We start from the raw sequence: 20981 nt of genomic DNA on the forward strand, positions 1-20981 counted from the left end.
GCACTATGTCTTAACGTAATGGGTCCAAGGGCCCATAAGGTCTCGACAGCATTAAGGGCCCTTTAGCAAACCAGTGTGCTGGTGCCCCTATGACACCCATGACGTCTTTGTATCATTTCAAGTTTGTACATGTACTTCTTAAGATATGGGCACCATACAACTGCTGCATATTCTAGCTTTTGTCTAAAAAAATCATGAACAATTTATTTATTATTTATCCATGAATGCCAGAACTAAACCCTGTGGTACTCCACTCGTGACATTTCTCCAGTCCAATACATTGCCTCTGATTACTGCCCTCATTTTTCTATCAGTTTGAAATTTTTTAATCCATGTTAGAAGCTTACCTGTCACCCCTCCAATATGTTCCAGTTTCCAGAACAAACTCTTATGTGGAATTCTATTGAATGCCTCTTTTAGGTCCAGATAGATGCAGTCAACCCAACCATATCTTTCCTGTAAAATTTCTGCGGCTCGATCATAGTAACTGATTAAATTTGTTACACAGGATCTTCCATTTCAAAATTTTTTATTTTTTATTTTTATTTTTTTTTCCAGCACGCACAAGGAAGCTTGATGCAGATAAACTTACATTAGGATCAGAAGGTGATAGCGATAATGCCCTGGAAAAAAATCCTGACGAGCTACAAGTGCAGCAGGTGCATAAAGTCCAAAAAGTACCGCAGGTGCAAGAAATTCAACAATTACAAAAAGTTCCGCAGGTGGAACATTTACAAAAAGTTCCGCCGGTGCAACAAGGGCTACCATTAGCAATCCTTCAGAAACAGCAAGAAGTACAAGTAGTAAAATTTGAACCACAGGGAACTACACCAGGAAAACAGTGTAGTAACAACGGAATGGGAATTTTAAAATACCTGAGGAAACAGGTAAAAAAGGACAAACAATAGAAATGGTTCCTTACACATTATTTGGTAGTTTATAGGTATTTTACTTATAATACTTTATATTATGTCTACAGTTTATAATTTAGTTTACAGTTAATTTACTTTTCAACTTCCATATCTTACATGAAGGATTTTTACTGTTTTTCATTTTTAAAACCTTATTAGTATCATTTATAGTTTAGTGTCAATTCACTTATAATACAATATATGGAATAATTTACTAAATTCATTTAACTATAATAAATTTAAATAAACATTTTTACCCCAGGATGAGTTTCAGTCACCCTACCCAAAAAATTAATGTTTCTTTATTACTAATCTTGTGAGAGGTAGCTTATTGTGCAGCCCATACTCATTCTGTGAGTGTTAGTTTATTGTGCACCCCATAGTCATCATGTCACCCAAGCCTGCTGCAGCTGCACCTGAGGGGTGGTGTAGGGAACCATTAGTGTACTATTATGATTTGAGAGAGAGAATGCTCTGTGGACAGAGCATCAATATGGCTTAAGGCATTGAGCTTTGCCTCAAGATGAAGCTTGGGCTGATCTCTGATTTGCTTCTTGGGAGTCTTCATTTACGTGCACCCCATACTCAACCACTTTGTAGTAATTAATTGTGCAACCCATACTCATCCTGTTACCAGTAGTTTGTGCAACCCATACTTATCCTGTGATCCCTATCCCTCTACTTCAAGTCCCTCAAGGGGCGCACGAATTCAGTTTGGCATACTGCATCCTGCCTTCCCATCCCTAGCTACTGACCCATCACAATATTTTATTTTATTTTATTTATATATATACAAGTAGGTACATTGGGGTTGTGAGAATACATTGAATAGTACAGTATTTACAATCTTGTAAAGCCACTAGTACTGCGCAGCGTTTCAGGCAGGTCCTTAATCTAACAGATAATTTTAAGTAGGTAATTTCTATCAGAATTGATAAATGATAATATATACATTGTTTACATACATACATTACAAATACATACATATAAGCTCAAAAGCTTCATTGAAGGTTGTAACAGAACCCATGAGCACCACACCAGAAAAAAATACAGTTTTGATATTCCAAGAATACGACTTAATCAAACTAGAAATGCTCTACAAATCAAGGGACCCAGAATGTGGAATGATCTTCCCAACCATGTTAAAGACTGTACCTCTCTCAACCAGTTTAAGATAAAAACTAAACACTACCTAATAAATTCACTAACCTACCTTACCCCTCTATTGTCAACCCATGTCTGTTATTTTTTTTTTTTTTTTAATCAACACTGTTTGTCAACCTATTGTATTTGTGCTGCTTTTTCAGTCATGTTCCCTCTTTTTTTTATCTTTATTTGTATTTGTTCTCAACACATTTTATTCTTTATGCTCAATTAGTATTAAGTTCTAGATATTAATGTTTTTCCTGCCCGAAACGCGTTGCGTAATAGTGGCTTTAGGCATTGTATGTACTAGCTCTATCTATATATCGATCCATTAATGTAACATTACTTGTATGTATGTACCTTACCTGAATAAACATATTTATTTATTTATTTATTTATTTATACAAGTTTAACTCTGGGGATATCAAAGAGATATTTATTTCTGGTGTGGTGATAATGGGTCCTATTACATCTGTCCAGGAAGAGTTTCAGAGCAGGATTTGCATTTAAGAACAGGGTTTTGTAAATGTAGTTGACACAAGAGAATTTATGGAGTGAGATTATGTTTAGCATGTTTAGGGAGTTAAACAAGGGGGCTGTGTGTTGTCTGAAAGCAGAATTTGATATTATTCTGATAGCAGATTTTTGCTGGGTGATGATGGACTTGAGGTGGTTTGCAGTGGTTGAACCCCATGCACAGATACCATAGTTGAGATAGGGATAGATTAGTGTATAATATAGAGAGATGAGAGCAGGGTTAGGTACATAATATCTGATTTTGGAGAGTATACCAACTGTTTTAGAGACTTTCTTAGTTATGTATTGTATGTGGGTACTGAAGTTGAGTCTCTTGTCTAAGAATAGACCAAGAAACTTTCCATCATTGTTATTGCTAATGTTTACATTGTCATCTGAAGCTGAATTGCATTTGTAGATTTGCTTCCAAATAAGATGTAGAAGATGTAGGAGGTGTACTGTGGGAGGTTGGTGTTGTGTACTGTGGGAGGTTGGTGTTGGGGTTACCTGTGGGAGGTGTACTGTGGGAGGTTGGTGCTGGGGTTACCTGTGGGATGTGTACTGTGGGAGGTTGGTGTTGTGTACTGTGGGAGGTTGGTGTTGGGGTTACTGTGGGAGGTTGGTGTTGGGGTTACCTGTGGGAGGTGTACTGTGGGAGGTTGGTGCTGGGGTTACCTGTGGGATGTGTACTGTGGGAGGTTGGTGTTGTGTACTGTGGGAGGTTGGTGTTGGGGTTACTGTGGGAGGTTGGTGCTGGGGTTACTGTGGGAGGTGTACTGTGTGAGGTTGGTGTTGGGGTTACCTGTAGGAGGTGTACTGTGGGAGGTTGGTGCTGGGGTTACTGTGGGAGGTGTACTGTGTGAGGTTGGTGTTGGGGTTACCTGTGGGAGGTGTACTGTGGGAGGTTGGTGCTGGGGTTACCTGTGGGATGTGTACTGTGGGAGGTTGGTGTTGTGTACTGTGGGAGGTTGGTGTTGGGGTTACTGTGGGAGGTTGGTGTTGGGGTTACCTGTGGGAGGTGTACTGTGGGAGGTTGGTGCTGGGGTTACCTGTGGGATGTGTACTGTGGGAGGTTGGTGTTGTGTACTGTGGGAGGTTGGTGTTGGGGTTACTGTGGGAGGTTGGTGCTGGGGTTACTGTGGGAGGTGTACTGTGTGAGGTTGGTGTTGGGGTTACCTGTAGGAGGTGTACTGTGGGAGGTTGGTGCTGGGGTTACTGTGGGAGGTGTACTGTGTGAGGTTGGTGTTGGGGTTACCTGTGGGAGGTGTACTGTGGGAGGTTGGTGCTGGGGTTACCTGTGGGATGTGTACTGTGGGAGGTTGGTGTTGTGTACTGTGGGAGGTTGGTGTTGGGGTTACTGTGGGAGGTTGGTGTTGGGGTTACCTGTGGGAGGTGTACTGTGGGAGGTTGGTGCTGGGGTTACCTGTGGGATGTGTACTGTGGGAGGTTGGTGTTGTGTACTGTGGGAGGTTGGTGTTGGGGTTACTGTGGGAGGTTGGTGCTGGGGTTACTGTGGGAGGTGTACTGTGTGAGGTTGGTGTTGGGGTTACCTGTAGGAGGTGTACTGTGGGAGGTTGGTGCTGGGGTTACCTGTGGGAGGTGTACTGTGGGAGGTTGGTGTTGTGTACTGTGGGAGGTTGGTGCTGGGGTTACTGTGGGAGGTGTACTGTGTGAGGTTGGTGTTGGGGTTACCTGTAGGAGGTGTACTGTGGGAGGTTGGTGCTGGGGTTACCTGTGGGAGGTGTACTGTGGGAGGTTGGTGTTGTGTACTGTGGGAGGTTGGTGTTGGGGTTACCTGTGGGAGGTGTACTGTGGGAGGTTGGTGTTGTGTACTGTAGGAGGTTGGTGTTAGGGTATTCACCTAGTATATCTTGTTTCTGGGTGTACTAACTTAGTATATGTTGCGTGTGTGTGTATACTCACCTAGTCTCACCTAGAATATCTTGTGTGTAAGTACTCAACTAGTACTCACCTAGTATACCTTGTATGTGTGTATTCACCTAGTATATCTTGTTTCTGGGTGTACTAACTTAGTATATGTTGCGTGTGTGTGTATACTCACCTAGTCTCACCTAGAATATCTTGTGTGTAAGTACTCAACTAGTACTCACCTAGTATACCTTGTATGTGTGTATTCACCTAGTATATCTTGTTTCTGGGTGTACTAACTTAGTATATGTTGCGTGTGTGTGTATACTCACCTAGTCTCACCTAGAATATCTTGTGTGTAAGTACTCAACTAGTACTCACCTAGTATACCTTGTATGTGTGTATTCACCTAGTATATCTTGTTTCTGGGTGTACTAACTTAGTATATGTTGCGTGTGTGTGTATACTCACCTAGTCTCACCTAGAATATCTTGTGTGTAAGTACTCAACTAGTACTCACCTAGTATACCTTGTATGTGTGTATTCACCTAGTATATCTTGTTTCTGGGTGTACTAACTTAGTATATGTTGCGTGTGTGTGTATACTCACCTAGTCTCACCTAGAATATCTTGTGTGTAAGTACTCAACTAGTACTCACCTAGTATACCTTGTATGTGTGTATTCACCTAGTATATCTTGTTTCTGGGTGTACTAACTTAGTATATGTTGCGTGTGTGTGTATACTCACCTAGTCTCACCTAGAATATCTTGTGTGTAAGTACTCAACTAGTACTCACCTAGTATACCTTGTATGTGTGTATTCACCTAGTATATCTTGTTTCTGGGTGTACTAACTTAGTATATGTTGCGTGTGTGTGTATACTCACCTAGTCTCACCTAGAATATCTTGTGTGTAAGTACTCAACTAGTACTCACCTAGTATACCTTGTATGTGTGTATTCACCTAGTATATCTTGTTTCTGGGTGTACTAACTTAGTATATGTTGCGTGTGTGTGTATACTCACCTAGTCTCACCTAGAATATCTTGTGTGTAAGTACTCAACTAGTACTCACCTAGTATACCTTGTATGTGTGTATTCACCTAGTATATCTTGTTTCTGGGTGTACTAACTTAGTATATGTTGCGTGTGTGTGTATACTCACCTAGTCTCACCTAGAATATCTTGTGTGTAAGTACTCAACTAGTACTCACCTAGTATACCTTGTATGTGTGTATTCACCTAGTATATCTTGTTTCTGGGTGTACTAACTTAGTATATGTTGCGTGTGTGTGTATACTCACCTAGTCTCACCTAGAATATCTTGTGTGTAAGTACTCAACTAGTACTCACCTAGTATACCTTGTATGTGTGTATTCACCTAGTATATCTTGTTTCTGGGTGTACTAGTTGGAGGGAGGGAGTTGGAGGGAGGGAAATGTAGTTGGTGGACCTGTGGTCAGGGTGGCTCCAGAGGTAGGGTGTCAAATTTCAGTGTTTATGGCAGGGTAAGGGAATGGTCGTCGTTGGTCTTGTGATTCAATATTTTCTTGTTGTCGCTAAGTTACACTTTTTCAGGTCTATATAGTACAATGGCCAGTCCTCATGTACCTAGTAATTATGTACCTTAAATTATGTACGTAAATTATGTAATTATGTTCATGTACCTAGTAGCTAGTAGTTATAGTGTCAGTTGGGGGTTAATGGGCCAGGCCGAGTGTGCCTGTGCCCCACAAATATCACCCTTATTGCTGACTAGTTGGTATAACGGCTTTTCCCAAACCTCTCTCTCTCCAGAATTATACTGACATGTGAATATCTTTGGCAGTTGATGAATCCTAAATATAAATAATAAATAAATAAATGTTTATTTAGGTAAGGTACATCCATACAAGAAATTTTTACAAAGATTGGTGGACTTATAGATAGATTCATACATTGCATAACTGCATGGCATAACTGGCAATCCCCTCACAGTGTTCAAGTGAGAACTGGATAAGCACCTCCAAAGGATACCCAAGTATGCCAAGTATGCTGCCCTGAGGAACACCAATGTTGATGGGTAGGGTGGGAGAAATTGAATTATTCACAGAAACATACTGGAGCCTGTCAGTGAGGTACGTAGGATTTGAGGTATTGCAGGGGATACAAGACACTGATCACTGGTCTCCCATTTGGTCCTCATTGCTTTATCTTACTATTATTGAATGTCAATAACCGTATTATGCAATTTCAATTTCTTCTATTGCTTTCTTTATTATGCACCCCATACCCATCCCGTGGGCCGTGGTGTAAAGGATTACAGAGGCACATAATCGGTTCAGGACCGGAACCCTCTAGTTCGTTTAGCTAAGCAAATAACAATGTTTGACGCTAGTTACAAAATTATTAATGTTGTATACACATGTACACACACACTCATACATACATATATATATATATATATATATATATATATATATATATATATATATATATATATATATATATATATATATATATATATATATATATATATATATATATATATATATATGACAATGTCAGACCACGGAGGAAAAATGAAACAGGAAATTTCCTTCTATGTATGTATATGTATATATATACATATATATATATATATATATATATATATATATATATATATATATATATATATATATATATATATATATAATTATACCAGTATAATCTAATAATATATACTGGTCTAATAAAATAATTATACCAGTTAATACTCTCACTCGTTGTGTTAGGATATGTTAGCTTGATAAAACTGACTGTTCATTGTTGAGAAATGTGTTAACAAACAATATATCTGACTTATCAAGACTGTAGCTTGCTTAGCAAGGAACTTTTTTTAAATTTGGGTTCAGTTTAACTACCGCTCAAGGGATGAGTAATTGGGGCATAATAAAGGAACTAAGCTGATAAAATGAAAGATGGGAAAACAACATTAGAAAGATAAACTCGAGAGACGTTTTCATGTTAACCCGAAAATTATTTGAGGAGCAAGACAGACTGCGGGTCAAGCAATTGGTCTTTATGCTATCGTGATGGGGGATCAGCCATTACACGTGTTAATGACTCTTGTATAGTTGTGTAGTTAAGGACATCAGGGTAAAGGGGTAATGGGCATTGTGGTTGATTGTTCTACCTGGGAATCCTCCACTGTTTTATATCTTATGTATGTATGTATGTACTAACCTAGTTGTGGTTGCAAGGGTTGAACTTTGGCTCTTTGGTCCCGCCACTTGAATACATACACTTTCCATACACTTGAAACTGTGTATGGAATCAGCCTCCACCACATTACTGCCTAAAGCATTCCATTTATTAACTACTCTGACACTGAAAAGTTCTTTCTATAATCTCTCTGTGGCTCATTTGGGTACTCAGCTACACAGAGAATGTCAGAAACGAGGAGAGGCAGAGACAGAGGGACAGGGACAGACGGACAGGGCCAGAGGAGGGACGGGGGAACAGAGGGGGAGCAGTGGGACAGGGAGGGAGACAGGGACAGAGAGGGGGACATGGACAGAGACAGAGACAGAGGGACAGGGTCAGAGAGGGGGACCGGGGGACAGAGGGAGGAGAGGGGGGCAGGAGACCAAGAGAGAGGGGACAGAGGAGAGACAGGGACAAGGGGACAGAGATGGATAGGGGGACTGGAGGAAAGGGAGGGGGACAGATGATGGACAGCGGACAGAAAGAGTGGGCAGGGGGACAGAGAGGTACAGGGGACAGAGAGATGGACAGGGGGGACATAGAGGAACAGGGGGACAGAGAGTGACAGGGGGACAGAGAGAGGAACAGGAGGACAGAGAAGAACAGGGGGACAGAGAGAGACAGGGGGGACAGAGACAGGGACAATGGGATAGAGAGGGACAGGGGGACAGAGAGATGGAAAGGGGGGACAGGGGGACAGAGAGGGGGAAAGGGATCTGGGACAGAGGACAGAAAATGTGGGCAAGGGGACAAAGTGAGGGACAGGGGACAAAGATGGACAGGGGGACAAAGATGGACAAGGGGGACAGGAGGAAAGGGGGGAGATGTATGAGGGGAAATGTTTGCGGAAGATGGAGAAGGGGTATTTAGAACGGTAAGTTAGAGAGGGGGCAACTAAGGCCCATCATTGAAAAACAAATGAGCATCATTGCAATAGCAGGAGCCACGCACATCTTTAGCCTGCGTTGTTGAGACATTGTCAATTAAGCGGTGTCCAATAGCAGTATCTTCGGTATTTAAGCGTTACCTTAAACATACTGGAAATATTGAAAGCTATTAATCCAGATATTAATCCCCTTGTGCAACGCACACAAGAGGCAACAGCTTCTAGCTCTACAAGCCGCAATATAAAATAGAGAATAGGCGATTGTTTTCACTCACAGTGTAATAAACCCACGGACCCACCCACCCGCTGAAGCCGTAAATGCCAAGACATTACTTCCGTTTAAAATTAAGCCGGAATAATCCTCAGGTATGTGGAGGATGTGGGAGGCCTTTGATCAACCACCGACTTCCTGCCCCGTCGACGGGGCCATCAGCCCTCAGTGTGCCCTCAGCCAAAATAATGTGAAACATGTATGTGGGTGTATTAAATATTTTAATTTATTATTTCCAAGATTTAGCTGTTAGCTCTTGGACCCCGCCTTTCTAAGCGTCGGTTGTCTAATGTACCGACTCTCGGCCTCTTTTCCTCCATCATATCTAAACAACATATATTTTTATCTAACACACTCACACATCCCCAAGATGCAGCCTTTAGCAGCTTCCTGACTTTCAGGTTCCTATTTACTGCAAGGTGAATAGAGGCATTAGTGTGTGTATGTTTGTGTCTGTGTGTGTGTGTGTGTGTGTACGTGTGTGTGTGTGTGTGTATACTCACCTAGTTGTGGTTGCGGGGGGTTGAGCTCTGGCTCTTTGGTCCCACCTCTCAACTGGCAATCAACTGATGTACAGATTCCTGAGCCTACTGGGCTCTATCATATCTGCATTTGAAACTGTGTATGGAGTCAGCCTCCACCACATCACTGCCTAATGCATTCCATCTATTGCTACTCTGACACTGAAAAAGTTCTTTCTAACATCCTAGTGGTTCATTTGGGTACTAAGTTTCCACCTGTGTCCCCTTGTTCGCCTACCACCCGTGTTAAACAGTTTATCTTTATGTACCCTATCAATTGCATTTCTCGCAGCCTGTCCTCGTAACTCATGCCTCTTAGTCCTGGGACTAGCCTATTGGCATACCACTAAACTTTTTCAAGCTTCGTCTTGTGCTTTTTTTTTTTTTTTTTTTTTTTTTTGAGATATATACAAGAGTTGTTATATTCTTGTACAGCCTAGTACTAAGTATATGGTGTTTGGCTAGATAAGAGTAAAACTGCTTGCAGATAAGTTTTTCAAAAAATGTTGACAAGTTAGGCAGGATTGATATAGGTCTGTAGTTGTTAACATCTGTGAGATCACCACATTTGTGTACAGGGGTAACTCGCTTTTTTAGGATAACTGGAAAGGTTTGGAGTTCAAGTTCAAGTAGCTTTTCAAAAAATGTTGACAAGTTAGGCAGGATTGATATAGGTCTGTAATTGTTAACATCTGTGAGATCACCACATTTGTGTACAGGGGTAACTCGCTTTTTTTAGGATAACTGGAAAGGTTTGGAGTTCAAGTGACCTGTTGAAGAGCATGAGAATTCTTTGGAGACAATTCCTAACCTATACTTCTTCTCAAGGTCATGTTTTTTATTAATGGGTTTAAGTATTCCCTTTGTAAGCAAGGGATTGTTAAGCCTTTTGGTTATGCTTACAAAAAAGTCACAGGACAGACATTATCAGCAGCAGTTATAAAATTGTCAATAGCAGTTTCATTGTGCAGCCTAAAACTTAACTCCCTTGACTCTAGAGGTATATATATTAGGTTTAGGTTAGGTTTTTTTAATTAAACCAGCCAGGATGAGTGAAGCCATGAAGGGCGTTTTTATTAATTAAAACACCCAAATGTTGGGTGCTTCAGGTGTTGTTCCTCTTGGATGATCTTGTACCTCTCTGTCTCACACCTGTAAGAATGAGTGATATGGTTAAGGGGGAAACAAAGTGCAGGCAAGGCAATGGAGGCCAGTAGTAATCTTAGGGCTAGGATAATTAGAAATTAGAGAAATTAAGTAAGAGAAATTAGCAAGAGAAATCAGGTAAAATTTATTATACTTAACTTTTGTATCATCAGTTTAGTAGTAATTCTTCATCTTCATCATCATCATCTTCACTGTCACAAAGCTCCAGGTAGGGCTCGGAAACATCAACATCCTCTTCCTGGTATCCAAATAAACGCTTTGCATCACTCAGCTTGTCAGAACACAACTTTTGCCCTTGCTTCAAAAGAGCCAAGATTCCACTCTTATTTTTGGTTGATAGGTGCTTCTCTTCAATAGTGTACTTGTTAGGATCCTGTAATATATAGACTATTTAATGGGGTTTAAGACATTTACAAATTTCCCTGAAAATACTAAAGAAATTAGAATAAATAAATAAAGTTTTCGGTAAAAGTTCAAATATATGTAAAACACACCAGTACAGTATATGAAAACCATGGAATTGTCTACCTGTCAAAGTTGTAAATAGCAAGACTTTACTCAAGTATAAAATTCTGCTGGATAAATGTTTATGAAGAACTGAATTGCAACACACATTTAGGCTGTTAGCTTACCTTGCTTAGATATGAAGGAAAAATTCCACATAACAACTCTTCAGTATGTTCGGTTAAAATCTCTCTCTTATTCTTGTAATATGCGAGATAATGCAGCATTTCTTGAACAGTGTGTTGTTGCTCTTCTCTGGATCTCTTCTGAAGCTCCACATCTTCTACTGCCTTCTTTTTTTGAGCAAGGGACACTAATAAAAGAGGAAAATTATATTTACTGCAAGTAAACTACAACTCAATTTAATGTAATTACAGTTTAGGTACTTGCATTATACATACTATACATAGTTTATTGTGCAGTATCAACCTGATAAAAACCTACGGATTATGATACTGCACCTATTTTACAAACAGTAGTGATGATATTTTACTTCAAAAATAAGTAAAGCTTATCCATTATGCATGCTAAATGTTAGTTATCTTGATAAGGCCGAATTGTAACCCCTGATAAAATGAGATGTAGTTACATACCATTTTGGCTATGATGAGGCAATAAATTGTGCCATGGCAGGATACCTTCTATTGCATCCTTTTCACTGAGAATTTCAGAGTTTTCACTATTGTAGATTTTTATGAAGCCTTGAAGCTTTTTCCTATCACACTCATTTCTGTGCCGGAGTGAAGAGCGCATTTTACTGGATGCTGCAAATAAAGTTTTTTGGCTGAAAGTTTTAAAGTTGTTAAAAAAATTTCCTCATCATTTACCTACATAGAAATTATAGACAAGAGCTAAATAGAAATTGCTTCAGAGTTAACAAAGAAATAGTAAGCCTACCTGCATCAGTGGCAATCAGATTTTTGCGATGCCTGATAGAGTCTGCAACTGCCTCGATAGAATATTTTATGTTCTTCGAGGTTGTTCCAGTGTTTAACTCTAACTCCTTACAAATCATTTGTAGGTCAGATCGCCATTCTTGAATCAATGACTTTTGAACATCAAGTTTGTCGATCTCATTTGAAACTGTTATTTCCGTCTCTCTGGCCTATTTGAAAATATAATAAATTTAATGAACAAATCACATTAACCATGATGAGTGGTTCGAACCTATGGGCTTGGCATTCCCAGATGCTTGCTGTAGTTGAATGCGCCACAACATGGTCAAAAGAATTGCAACCTAGGGTACTAATGAACCCACAATTCAATTTTTGTTAATTATGCACCCCCATACCCATTCCATGGGCGGTTGTGCATGCAGTTTCCCATGTACTTGGTCTGTGTCCTCCAGTAGTTTTACCTCTGATGGCCCTTTCAATACACATAGAATTCATATTATTGTGATATATCAATACATGGAGAAAGACATTGAAATGGGGGCATCAAAGGCAGAACTACTGAATGACAGAGACCGAGTTCATGGGGGAATTGTGTGAAACCTGGTTTGGCTTCAGTGGAAGCCTTGGGATCCTTGTGGGTGCAGTAGTACTCCAAGTTGCAATTCATCTGACCATGTCGTGGCGTAGTGAACTAGAGCATGCATCTGAGAGCACTCAGTGCATGGGGTTCAAACCCTCATCACAGTTCCCGTGATATATCACGATACTGTGATTTCTCTGTGAACACATTTGATATATCTCGGAATCATACATTTAGGTTAATTAAATACTATATACTTTATACAAATTAACCTTATTGATATATTGAAAAAGTTCAAGCAGTTAATTCAAGGAAATGGTCGCTAATTTATAATGGAAAATATATGTAGTACATGATCTGAACACATAACTAACCTATAAATGCATTATAATACCTTTCACATATAAATGCATTATAATAAGTTTCAAAATAAATACAAATAAATAAAATAAATATATATTATTTTTAGTACCTTTCTGAGTCGAGTAACTAATGCACGAGCCAGTCCATCAATTTTTCGATGGTTCCAAAAGACTGCACCCTCTGTGAGTTCTTCTGTTCTTTCTGAGAAAAATATTTATAGCAATGAACATCTTGAAGAGCATAGATTAATAACAGTTTCATAACATACCTTTACTCACCACGACCAACTCAAGTTTGACCAATATGTTTTCATTCTTTTATTGATTATTTGAGGGAGTTGATACTTATTGAATACTGAATACAAATCGCATTATACTGATTACAGGGCAGGTAAAATAATAAAAAACTTGATCAGATGAACCATATAAACAAATACCAGCTTTCAGCATGTTTTTAGTTGTAGAGTTGTATCGTGAGAGGTATGCAAACACTTGCTCTGCCTCTTCCCCTAAAGTCATGCCACTTCCTTCTTGCCACCGCCCTCCATACAATACCTTTAACATAAAAGTATACAGTAAAAAAAAATTCAAATTATTGTACAAAAATTAAAAGCCTCCTACTATATTAAATGATACGTATATCATTAATCTTAAACAATCAGAAATCTTAAATTTTTTACACAAACTGTACTTATTATATTTAATGTAATGTATACATTACATTAAATTTAATTAGTATACATAAATGTAATGTTATATTTTTATTTACCTGACAATACCAAGCATGTCCTTTTGCATGTAGGACTCCTAAAAATGGCTTTGCTTGACCAATGTGAAAATGTGATTGTTTCTGAGCCACAGTTAAGGCCCATGGCCAATATTTGCAAATTATGTCTTGACAAATAAACTTTACGTATTTGAAATACATAATTTGCAAATAGTGGGCATAACTGTACAGCTCTCCTTGATACATATTCAAGGTGTGGAGGATAATACCATGTCGACAGGAGGCCATGCTGATTCCTGTTTCATCCAAACTTTGGAATGAAAGAGGCTTATTTTGAGCAGCTTTCCATGTAGACACTCCACACGTGTGCTTACTCTGTTTGTTAAACAAAAATATTTATAGTAACTAAATACCCAGTTGGTGAGCATGATTATAATTATGTAGGACGGGTAGAAGGTAGAGATTATTTTGCGCGATAGGCATTGTTGTTGCACATAAGAATTTCTATGGGTTATATTTCCTTATTCAATATATATAAACTATAATGAAAAAATACAAAAATGGCCACCATATGTTATAGTCGCCAAACAGTTATTAGGTAAAATTGAAGGTTTCTCAATATATAATAAAACTCACCTTAGTTTTCAAGCTCTGAATAGTGCCAACATGAGCTTGAACATCTTCATCTTTGCTGAAGATACTATCAGAATAATAGGGGTTTCTGATACCTCTGCAATGATAATTCAGAAATAATTATTTATTGTCTGTAACCACTATAATATTAAACAATGGGTAATGGGGTATCAAAAAATGTTTTATATGAAGAATTCTGATGCACTGCTAAATTTTACATAAAACAAAAATTTACATGGTGTTAGATAAATAAAATGATGATATGGATGCAATTGAAAGGCAAACTATAAAGACATACTCAGTTAAAAAATATGTCATATGACAATGTATATTTATATGTGCATACTTTATTTATAAGAACATTAATTTGAAGACAATATAATTCATTATAATATAGTGTGTGTAGAGAACAAAAGAATACTATACATTAAGTATCTGTAAAGCACATTTTATTACCTCCCAACTTTGTTGTAACGATACAGCTTCTTGTTGCCATCAATATGTACTGCTAAAGGGGTTTTATCACAAGCAGGACACTCATTGTCAGCTTCTCCTCTAATTTTTCTCAGCTCATATTGCTGGAATCGCCATTCGAAGAACACTCTCTTCGAAGTTATATAATTAATGGGTCCAATCTAGGAATAGAATTTTTTAGATGGTGACATTTAAAATGCATATTATGACATAAGATAAATAAACAAAAAAAACATTCCATTTTGTGTTTGAACAAAATTAAAAACTAATTATTAATAAATGAATATACATTACTACAAAATTTTGATAATTTTTGTATTGAAATATAAAACTGAAAATATTAAGAATAACGGTATCAAAACATACACGCCCACGAGAAGCACCAAAGGATTCCAGTGCAGTGACTAATGCCCGAAATGATGTTCCGGGACAATTTCTTTTGATATGGTGCCATGATTCAAGCAGACTGGTGCTGTAGAATGTGCTGCTCTTTCCTAATGATGAATAGAAACCAGACTTGTGCATGGTCTTGCCTAGTTGTTGATGCTCATATCCACAGTGGCATGTATAGATTGGAGTATAGAGGTCATACCTTCCTGTAGTTTAAAATACAGTGCATTGAGTGGTGTGGCGACTTGCTAAAATAGTGATGTAAAAATTAACATTTATAGCAACAAAAATTTCAAAATGTATTGTGATTCAGGAATATCCGGTAATGGAAATAAAAGGGTAAATTTTAAAGTTTATTTACCCATTATAGTGATGAAGATGCAGAGATTGCTGGAGCTTGAAATTTTAAACTTGCAATCTGTGCAGTTGGGGCAAGAATTTGGTGGTTGGGCTGGTACAACAGGTTCTGGTAACAAAGAAAAGGAAGACAGTTTGACAAAATGAGTTTTATGGAAAAGAATTTCAGACTGAATATTTCATTGTTTCTTGATTGTACAAAATATTGACATTATTCTCCAGATAATGACTGAGAAATTCACAGAAAAGAAACAATCAGACGATTAAATCAATCTATAAAACCAAGTGTCAGGTTTAAACTTTAAGACTTCTCCAAATGTTGTAATGACTGAAATGAAACATTTATTCATTTTATTTTGTTATACCAAGATAATCGTAGCTCTAGACTGGGATTGGGAAGTAGAAGTAATCTCGGAACAAAGTACGGATTTTATACAGGTATCGTATACTTACTCCAGTGAAAGATATTTCCTTCAGGGCACACAGTTTGTGTCGGGTCTAATGGCTCATAAAAGCCATTTTTCCAATATAATCTGTGGTGGAAAGGCATGAGAAAATGTTGCATTTGGTCACAAATGTGACACAAAAATGCAAAACAGTCTTCACATTTGATGCTTGCCTCACAATTTGTACATTGTACACAAATTTTACCTGATGAAAAAAGGGGTAATTATTTATACTAATTTTAAATACTGTATACCTAACATTTTAAACAATCTGAAGTCTAAATGTATTAATAGAGTGTCATTAATTTGCATATGATGCTTATTATACAGTATAACCTTAATGAACACAGCAATATTTAATTTACCTTTATCTGGAACACCCAACTCAGACAATGTCCAATCGAACAGCATTGCCCTGCTTTCTCCCCAATTAATCTCTGCATTTTTTCTTCTTTTTTGCCAGTCAGAAACACTTGGCTGAGAATCTTTAATTTGTTCAAGTTCTGCAGCAAGTACTTTGAAATATGGGATTAAAAATTAGTAAGAAAAATTTGTAAGTGAAAGGAATGATTAGTATAATATGTTAAACAAAATTTCATAGGCATTAAGCACAATTTTGGTACATAATATTTATGACGTGTGTCCATTAAATAAACCCTCATTTAAATACCAACAAATGATGTTGGGACATACCAACATCAAATGATTCCAAAGTTTCTTCACCAGCTGCCAAATAACTTTGAGTGTACGTTCTGCCACTAGTAGAATAGCCCGCATTTTGAATGTGTGGTGGTGAAAGTATAGCAGGCAGAATGTCTGGGTGGCACATTTGAAGATTTAAGCATGGTACATAATTGCAAATTGTATACAAGTATTAATATTTTCAGACAAATCTCAAGATATTACTATAACTAACTTTATGCTACCAAGTTGTTCAGTGTTATAGTAATTTAATCTCCATAATTGTCTAGCATACACTTAAAAATAGGCAACAAATATTATTGGAAAGTACACAAATAACAGCTGTAGAAATATTGTTAAAAAAATAATAGAAGATTACCATCAGATTGGGGTGCAGCTGGTCTTTGTTTTGAATTAATGTGTGATACATCCTGTATGTTATCTTTTTTCTGTTTCTTGTTTGTCACCTTTATTGAGTTTGGTTCCTCCACGTTTAAGAGTCTCTTCAAGTACTCATTTCTTTGTATCATTGCAGCACGTGCTTTCTGGTACTCACGTTCAAGATGTTCTCTAGTCATCACTGCTATTCTCCGGTGAAATTCTGAAGAGAAAATAATAGTGTTCGAAGGAAAAGTACAAGAACAAAACAAGAAAATTATGCTTATGCAAAATTATGCTACAATGTACCTATTAATAATCTTAAAATTTGCTACAAATTACCTACTTATAATTATGTGTTAAATTATGGACTTTCCCATAATGATATGCATGTTAGTGGCATTACCTATACTGCCTACCTGGAGCCCCCTAGAGAGATAGTGACACAAGTTAAGGTAATCCCTTTAGTAAGGTGCTGGGTCAACATAAATAAGCTATAACTAATAAGGACACAAATCAATATGTTCATTTAACAGTGGTATTAACATTTATATAAATATAGCTAAGAATAAGTTTTTACAAGTGTAACAAAGTGAAAGAAATGTATGAAAATTTTGATGATATATTAAAATGCTCATTGATTGAACTTGTCTTCCTATATATAAAGTATAAAAATAGTAAACACAGTACCATTATTGTTGTCTGTAGTTATTTTTGGAACATCTGGTATGTACAGCATACTGTCAAAATCCGATGATCTATCTGAAAAATTGATTGGTAGCGTAAATATTTGAATTCATTGCATAGCCTTTTATACAAACAAAAAAGAAAAATTGTACAGAAAAGCTAACACAACATTATAACACCTTTCTGTGGTACTTTCTATGGTACAAAAGAAAACAAACCTTAATTATAAAGGAAAATAAACTGACAGAAGAACTATGAATACTGCTGAAAATACTTTCCACAAAATATCTGAACCAAGGGATAGTACCCCGAGATTTGAAATATGAAAATTTCACCCTTACAGTATTTAAAAAAAAGCAGAAAGAGTTAAGCACAAAACTAATGTCCGATCAGCTAGGTATAACACATCTGCAAGCTCATGGCGAAAATCCTAAGGGAGGGAATCATTTACCATCTTTCAGTGAAAAATCTTATTCAATCGACACACCATGGTCTTCTTAAAAACAGATGCTACCTTATAAACCTCCTCACTTTTGGGACATGGTAACATGGTACTCAGATAAAGGGTTTCCGGTGGATGTAGTATACATGGATTATGCTAAAGACTTTAATAAGGTACCACATGGAAGACTAGCAAGGAAATTACAGGTTCATGAAAAAAATTGTAAAGTGCACAAAACAATAGTTAAAACAAAGAGAGCAAAAGGTCATACTAAATGGGAATGAATATGAAGAAATGTGTTAAGTTGAGTACCTCAGGGGTCCATTTTTAAGTCTAAAATATTTTTCATATATTGAACATCTATGATATAGAAAAGAATATAATCTAATCAACCACATCCTCATATTTGCAAATGCCTGGCATTTCACGAGCACTTTGTCCGGGGTTTATATTCTAGCCGGGGAGGATTTACTGGGTTAGGCTAACCTAACCTAACTTAACCAAACCAAACCAAGTATCTCAAGTTACAAATATCTCTGGGAATTCATATTATCTGCTGTTGTAGAATTGACAAAATGGACAGTGTCAACAAAATTATTCCCACATACTCCGTCACTATGTGATGGAGTACACATAGAATAGGGACTGAATTGTCCCTGACAGGGACAATTCTGTAACAAATGTTCTAGCATAAAACTTTGTACAGTTTAGTAATTCCTTACCATTTGATGTACTAGGTAGATCCATGTTTGGTGAAGTTTTATAGCTGGAGCTGGAAGATCCTGTCGAGATGACTTCTTCAAAGAGAATAGCTTCAACACATTGTGTCTTGAGTCTTCCAGTACTTGGCCTACAGTTACCAGATCTGATTTACAGAAATTAGTGAACTATGGAGATAAGATTGTTAATAATATACTTTTTTTGAGATTCATATGACTTGCAGCTTAAAAACCAACCTTATTTTAAAATAGTACACTAAAGTACATAGCAAATTGCGAAATTCGTAGTTTTTTAACTACTTTAAAGCTAAATTCTCAAGCTTTGAAAATAAGCACAATTTGCTATTTTAAGCGGAATCTGGCAACTCTGATTTAGCATGTAAACATTGACTTGCATTCACAATGTAGTTATTTATTTTTCAACAATTTAAAACGAGTTATGAAAATACATACATTGGTACATTATTGCAAAGGCACTATACTATATATATATATATATAAATTGTTGCAAGTCGAGCAACAAATATTTTACATTGAACAACAAATGAGATTGGAAAAGCAGTATTGCCAAAATAGACCCCAGACACACCCTGTGGGTAGTAATGGACCCCCATACCGACCCTATGAGGGGTAGTGGACCCCATAATAACACTATGGGCGATAGTGGACACTATACAAACACTATGGGCGGTAGTTGACTTCATAGAGACCCTGTGGGCGGTAAGGGACCCCCTATCGACCCTGTGGGCGGCAGTGGACCCCCTATCGATCCTGTGGGCGGCAGTGGACCCCCTACCGACCCTGTGGGCGGCAGTGGACCCCTACCGAACGTGTGGGCGGCAGTGGACCCCCTACCGACCCTCTGGGCGGCAGTGGACCCCCTATCGATCCTGTGGGCGGTAGTGGACCCCCCCCATATCGACCCTGTGGGCGGCAGTGGACCCCCTATCGATCCTGTGGGCGGCAGTGGACCCCCTACCGACCCAGTGGGTGGCAGTGGACCCCCTGCCGACCCTGTGGGCGGTAGTGGACCCCTACCGACCCTGTGGACGGTAGTTGACTTCATAGCGACCCTGTGGGCGGTAGTGGACCCCATACCGACCCTGTGGGTGGCGGTGGACCCCATACCGACTCTGTGGGCGGCAGTGAACCCTATATACTAATCCTGTGGGCGATACTGTACCCTATAGTCATCCTGTGGGGGCAATGGATGCCATACATATCCAGTGGGTGTTATTGTACCCCATACTTATTCTGTGGGTGGTTGGAGCCCCATACCCATCCTGTGGGTTATAGTGGACCCCATACTCATCCTGTGGGTGGTATTGGACCCCATACCTATCCTGTGGGTGGTTGTGAGCCCATACCCATCCTGTCGGTGGTAGTGGATGCAATACACATCCAGTGGATGGTATTGGATCCCATACCCTTCCTGTGGGTGGAAGTGATCCCCATACCATTCCTGTGGGTGGATGTGACCCCCATACTCATCCTGCGGGTGTTATTGGACCCCTTACCCACCTAACAGGTGGTAGTGGACCCTATACTAATCCTATAGTTTCCAATATTCCACACCATACCATCCTGTTTGCAGTAGTTTACCCTATATACATTCCAACATAACATCGTTTTCTGTTAGCGTTCCTACAAAACATTCTTTAAAGATTTCTAAAGCACAAACTATGGTATATAATATTGATTGGTGAAGCACTTATTCTATGTAATAATTTATTGTGCTTATTATAATTTACTAAGAACAACTAATATTTCTCAAAACAAAACTACGAGCCTTCAATAGGATGTAGCTGATCTGTAATATTATAAGAGCATGGACAATAGTAGGTGAATTTCACAACCCATGTGGGACCTGAAAACTACAATTTTCGTTATAATTGAACCAATCACGACTATTCAGCTATCTACGTTGATGGACGAGTACTGTGAGACGTAAATTGGTACGTGAGGAAGAGTTTGAGCCTTGGTAAAAAAGTTAACTGGGAATATATCACATATGTACTAAATCACATTCCACATATTGACTTTAAGCACTAGTCATATATGTACTGTCTTGTGTGAGAACGGGTTGTATTAGGACAATATCCAACTCTGGCCCCAGACATCACTCGGTACCCCTACTCAAATCTCTGAATATGTTAGACATTAAATCACTGCACATTCTCTCATGTGTA

At 38.3% G+C, this 20981-nt stretch overlaps 2 protein-coding genes across 2 annotated transcripts in view; one reads left to right on the forward strand and one right to left on the reverse strand.

Moving 5' to 3' along the window:
- The window catches only part of LOC138373090 (uncharacterized), a 4454-nt gene extending 3282 nt beyond the window's left edge, over positions 1-1172 (forward strand). The window contains exon 4 of the mRNA XM_069339115.1: positions 559-1172. Within this exon, the coding sequence (XP_069195216.1) occupies positions 559-908 (350 nt within the window). The 3' untranslated portion in view covers positions 909-1172. The remainder of the gene's footprint in view (positions 1-558) is intronic.
- Positions 1173-10649: 9477 nt separating this feature from the next.
- On the reverse strand, positions 10650-17162 carry LOC138373276 (uncharacterized). The gene is made up of 15 exons (XM_069339335.1): positions 16946-17162; positions 16579-16701; positions 16251-16400; positions 15893-16090; positions 15444-15548; positions 15059-15288; positions 14675-14853; positions 14222-14315; positions 13628-13960; positions 13296-13413; positions 12969-13060; positions 11918-12125; positions 11614-11784; positions 11149-11333; positions 10650-10889 (listed from the first exon to the last, which is right to left on the reverse strand). Exons 1-15 carry the CDS (start codon positions 17142-17144, stop codon positions 10665-10667), a joined length of 2610 nt encoding a protein of 869 aa, XP_069195436.1. The 5' UTR covers positions 17145-17162; the 3' UTR covers positions 10650-10664.
- Between the last annotated feature and the right edge of the window lie 3819 nt (positions 17163-20981).

Source organism: Procambarus clarkii, chromosome 41 (assembly GCF_040958095.1).
Source record: "Procambarus clarkii isolate CNS0578487 chromosome 41, FALCON_Pclarkii_2.0, whole genome shotgun sequence".
Taxonomy (NCBI): Eukaryota; Metazoa; Arthropoda; class Malacostraca; order Decapoda; family Cambaridae; genus Procambarus; species Procambarus clarkii.

Coding starts and splice junctions, on each gene's coding strand:
- LOC138373276 (XM_069339335.1), bottom strand. CDS start 17,144: ATGACTAGAGAACATCTTGAACGTGAGTACCAGAAAGCACGTGCTGCA. Junction 16,401..16,578: donor TTTGGAATCATTTGATGTTG/GTATGTCCCAAC, acceptor CATATTTCAAAG/TACTTGCTGCAGAACTTGAA. Junction 12,126..12,968: donor TAGTTACTCGACTCAGAAAG/GTACTAAAAATA, acceptor ATTTTCAAATAG/GCCAGAGAGACGGAAATAAC.